At 29.4% G+C, this 4578-nt stretch overlaps 1 protein-coding gene and 1 pseudogene across 1 annotated transcript; one reads left to right on the forward strand and one right to left on the reverse strand.

The window, feature by feature from the left end:
* Positions 1-2203: 2203 nt before the first annotated feature.
* On the forward strand, positions 2204-3966 carry LOC101497496 (organelle RRM domain-containing protein 2, mitochondrial). The gene is made up of 3 exons (XM_004493836.4): positions 2204-2602; positions 3318-3386; positions 3485-3966. The coding sequence occupies exons 1-3, from the start codon at positions 2488-2490 to the stop codon at positions 3718-3720; spliced, it is 420 nt and encodes a 139-aa protein (XP_004493893.1). The 5' UTR covers positions 2204-2487; the 3' UTR covers positions 3721-3966.
* A 173-nt stretch (positions 3967-4139) lies between these two features.
* The window catches only part of LOC101503820 (eukaryotic translation initiation factor 3 subunit A-like), a 5105-nt pseudogene continuing 4666 nt past the window's right edge, over positions 4140-4578 (reverse strand).

Raw genomic sequence — 4578 nt, forward strand, 5'->3', positions numbered from 1 at the left:
TGTTTTAGGGTTTTAATTGTTAAAAGTGATGGGCTTCGTCTAAAGGATGTGGATTGGGCTTGGATAGAATTCCATCTGTTTTTTTTTTTTTACTATGTTTGTAATTATTATTTTTATTATTATTATTTATTGGTGCAGAAGCACATCAGTTTTTATTATTTTGTAATCTTTTAAAATTTTATCAATTTACAAAATTACTTTATTTAGTTAAATATTTTTTAAAAGTTTATCTTTCTTGAAACCAATTGTTGACTTCAATTAATCTTAGTAAAAAATGTATTTTAAGAATATAGTAATAAGTATATCGTTTATTTTATGATTTTTTAATTGCGATTTTAATGAATAAAGTGTCTAGAAAAATCATCTTTTGAAAATGGATATTTTAATTTAATTTTAAATTTTATCTTTGTGAAAACAAACTTTTTTTTTTCAAACAAGAAGTTCATACTTTTCTTTATTTTTCTTTTATTTGGAAAATGTTACCTATTTTTTTAAAATTGTCTTTTTTAAATAACAAATTTTAGTAATTAGTTATTAATTTTATTAGAGATATGAGTTAATTATGGTAGTTAGTTTTTCTGATAATGAATTATATATTTGAATTTATCTTCGTATGAAAAATGTGTTTTTAAAGTATATGATGATTTTTTAAAAGGTATTTTCCTTGGAATATTTGAAAGACATTGTTTTCAAATATTATATTAATTGATAAATATTTATATTATTTGTACATTCTTTTTTATTTATACATACTGTTTGCATATTATTGTTTTTCTACTAAACCCTCGTGTTCAAAATTTATATATAAACTTTTGTGTTTTCAAAGTTTTTGGTTAATAATTGGTATGTCTCTATTTATGGATGTGGACAAATAAAGAAGTGCACAAAAAAAAGAAATTTGATCACTAGCTCCTTCATAATATTTAGGGCCGGATCTTCTCTAAAGTGACAATAGTCGTAACCACCGTAAATTTTTATTATTTTATACATATACATATACAAATAATAATATTTATTTATGTATTGTATATATTTATTGTTTTCACAGCATTAAATGAATTGTTATGTGGCGCGGTGTTGATGGCACTTTTTTAAAATCAAATGTCTTAATATTCGAATTCGCCTCAACCAATTTTTGTTTTATTTTTAATAATTTATATTTGAAAAAAAGATATAGGATATGGTACTGGATAAAACCACTAGCAACTAAAGCTATTAAGCATCTTGATACAGTACAAAGAGAGCCAAAAATGAAAATTTTGGCGCGGTGGTGTCAGCCACCCGTTGGATGGGTGTGAAGTTAAATACAAATGATGCGCGAGCGAGTAAAGCAACTGGACGTGTTGGGTGTGTAGGCCTCTCATTCATAAAGCAAGATTTATTGGTTCTCTACATACTGTATAAATAAATAATTTTAAAAAGACATCTAAAAAAGAAATGGAGACAGTATAAACTGGACTTAATTTCATTTGTATCTGGTATAAATATTTGATTCATTCCTATACAAGCAATATTATAAATTATAAATTAATTGAATTACATTTGTACTCTTTTAATTTATTTTAGTATTTTAAGTATATTTTGTTCTATTCTGATTATTAAACTATAAATATTAGACATTGAATCTGTCAAGTTTTTCATTTCATTTTAATCTCTTAAATTATGAATATTATCAACTTATTATCTTAAATTAGCTACTTTAGACACTTTAATATTTTTATATGATGCTTATATTTATAATAATAAAGTGATCAAAATATTTAACAATTTCTTCGAAAACAAATATTATTTACACTATTCTAATTTTTAAATCTGAAATATCTAATATTTATAACTTAAATATTAAATTCAAACGAAAAATCAATTTAAGGATGAAAACAACATCTAAAAATTAACTAAAATTGAATTTTTTTTAGTTTAACTTATTTCTTTTAAACTGCAAAATTATCGTTAAGTCTAATATAACAGTTAAAAAATTACTATAGTTGCGGTTTTGCAATTTATTTGAAGTTTTGCATTTCCTTTGAAGTTTGAAGGATTTTAACAGCAATAATTTGATATTTGTGAAACATTAAAATAGATTTATTAGTTGTGGAGTGATTCTCATTCTGAGAATGACGTTTTTTCAGCTTTACATTATGAAGCTTAATATAAAGCAGATGGAGTTTTTATCGAAGCCCAATCCACATTCTTTAGACGAGGCCCATCATTTTTAACAATTAAAACCCTAAAACAACAAAACTGAACAGCATCTACTACCGCTTTGCCCTTTGCCATCCTTGCATTACAGACACACTCAACTCATCTCACCGTAATAACCAAAACTACAATACTGTCATTATGTCGTGTAGAACCTTCGGGAAATTACTACAGTTGGATTTTTTCACATTTCTTTGATTTTTGAAGGGTTTTAATCAACAACAATAACCTCGTTCTTGTGAAACATCAAAACAGATTTGTTTGTTGTGGAGTGATTCTGATTCTAAGATGGCATTTCTGTCTGGATTTCAGCGTTTGATTCGCCACACACCACTTCTTAACTCCCACTTCACTTCAATTCGTCTCAATTCAACTCTCACTTCCCCCAAACTTTTCGTTAGCGGTGAGTAACCTACCCTAATAGTTACTACTATTTGCTCTTGTAGAATATTTTGTGTTCAATCTTCAATAAATAAATGTATCACTTATTTTGTTATATCAAGTATTTGTTATTTTGTCTGAGCTAAAATATCTTATCTATTTTTCTTGCATTCATGCGTTCCCTCTAATGAACCTTCAATTTTTAATTGGAAATAAATTGTGGAAAACATTTTTGTTGATTAGGCTGTAAGTTATTGTAAAACTAGAAATTGATCACAATAGAAAAAACTGTATATAAAGGGAAGAAGGGATAATTCGCGTAGCTCTTCAGTTCAAACATAACCTATAGGTCTAGTTTGTTATACCTTAAAGTTTAACATGCAATTTGTTTCTAGCAATACTAATTTAATCAAGAACTAAGTCATAGCAGCTATCCAGCAGGTTTTATGCGACCGATAATTTGTTATAGGTGACTTTATATCTCGCTAGTTTTCACTTATGTGAACTTTGAATGAACCACTTTTCTTGTCTATTTGGCATAACCTTCAACAATGTTATATGCTACTTAATTTGCACCATCTGCTACATGGAATTGCTCCGTGTATAATGCATGTATATGATTCATTTTTTAGAATCAAACCATACTAATTTATATTTATCTTCCGTAATTCAAAATACTTCAATTTTGTATGGAACATTTTAAAATCTGAACAATGTGGATTTGTAATTTTGAACAGGTCTTTCGAGACTGACAACAGATGAAAAGCTTACTGAAGCATTTTCTCCTTTTGGGCAGCTAACTGAAGGTATTATTTTATTAGGTCTGACAGTAAACAGTTATAATAGTATCCTTATTTTCCTCGATGTAGGTTGTGTTTGACCTTCAATCATTTTTATTATACAGCTAAGGTGATAATTGACAGAGCTTCTGGAAGATCAAAGGGTTTCGCGTTTGTATCTTACGCAACCGTAGAAGAAGCTGAAAAGGCAAGAGAAGGAATGAATGCTAAATTTTTGGATGGATGGGTTATATTTGTTGATCCTGCTAAACCAAGAGAACCAAGACCTCCTCCGCAATCACAATCTGAGCAGCCTCAAACAGGTTTCACGGTTAATAAGACTGTCGGGTGGTGTGGTTGACAATTGAAGAAATTTAGATTGATTAATCTCATAGTGTTGAGGGTGTAATAATATTATAAGGACCTTATAATTCAACTTAGCCAACTATACTGTGATTTTTTGTACCAATCAGTGATAATTATTTATTGTTGAAAATTTTGATGTCAAATTGGAAACTAATTGTTCCTGCATTGATGTAATATGAACTCCTTCCTTACTTTTCCTCCTTATTTGTATTATTATCAGATATTTGCTAGTGTTTTTTCATTACTGGGGTAATTTGTTATGTATTTCAAGTATTTGTTGTTGCTACATTCTTTCATCTTTGACAAAAAGTAGTTTTTCTAGTGTCAACTTTGTATCTGAAATGATAACCTTGTTGAGTGTTTTTAATTTCTTTCCCTCATCTTGACATTCGCATGGGCATCTCTGTCTAGTCATTTACTTATTTGATGTTAAAACAAAATACAATATCTATTGTTAAGTTGTGAGAATACTGTGTATGTTTTACATTATAGGACCTCATGGAACGCTTTTTAAAGTTATAGATAGATGCTAATGAGAAATTAAAAAGGAAGTTGCAAGTTACAACATGATGATCTGCAAAAACTTAATTATTTCCAAGAGAGAAAAGAAACACATCCAAATGAGGATTTGCGCTCACCCCATCTGTCACCATCTGCCCTACTGCTACTGTTACCCCAACGATCTGCTTCCGGAGGAGGAGCAGCTCCTGAGCTTTCAACTCTTTCTCGACGGAACTTAGGGACATATTTCCCTGGAGTTGGGGCTGCAGAAGCGGCAGCTGCAGCAGGAGCAGCAGACCCAGACTCCAATGGACGGGCAGGAGGCTCATGAGGCCTCAGAGCTGGTTCAGCA

Source organism: Cicer arietinum, chromosome 3 (assembly GCF_000331145.2).
Source record: "Cicer arietinum cultivar CDC Frontier isolate Library 1 chromosome 3, Cicar.CDCFrontier_v2.0, whole genome shotgun sequence".
Classification (NCBI taxonomy): domain Eukaryota; kingdom Viridiplantae; phylum Streptophyta; class Magnoliopsida; order Fabales; family Fabaceae; genus Cicer; species Cicer arietinum.

What these genes read in the sequence shown, in the direction of transcription:
- LOC101497496 (XM_004493836.4), top strand. Translation starts at nt 2,488, where the DNA reads ATGGCATTTCTGTCTGGATTTCAGCGTTTGATTCGCCACACACCACTT. An exon ending in CCCCAAACTTTTCGTTAGCG is followed by an intron (nt 2,603 to 3,317) that starts GTGAGTAACCTA and finishes AATTTTGAACAG; the next exon opens with GTCTTTCGAGACTGACAACA. An exon ending in TTTTGGGCAGCTAACTGAAG is followed by an intron (nt 3,387 to 3,484) that starts GTATTATTTTAT and finishes TTTATTATACAG; the next exon opens with CTAAGGTGATAATTGACAGA.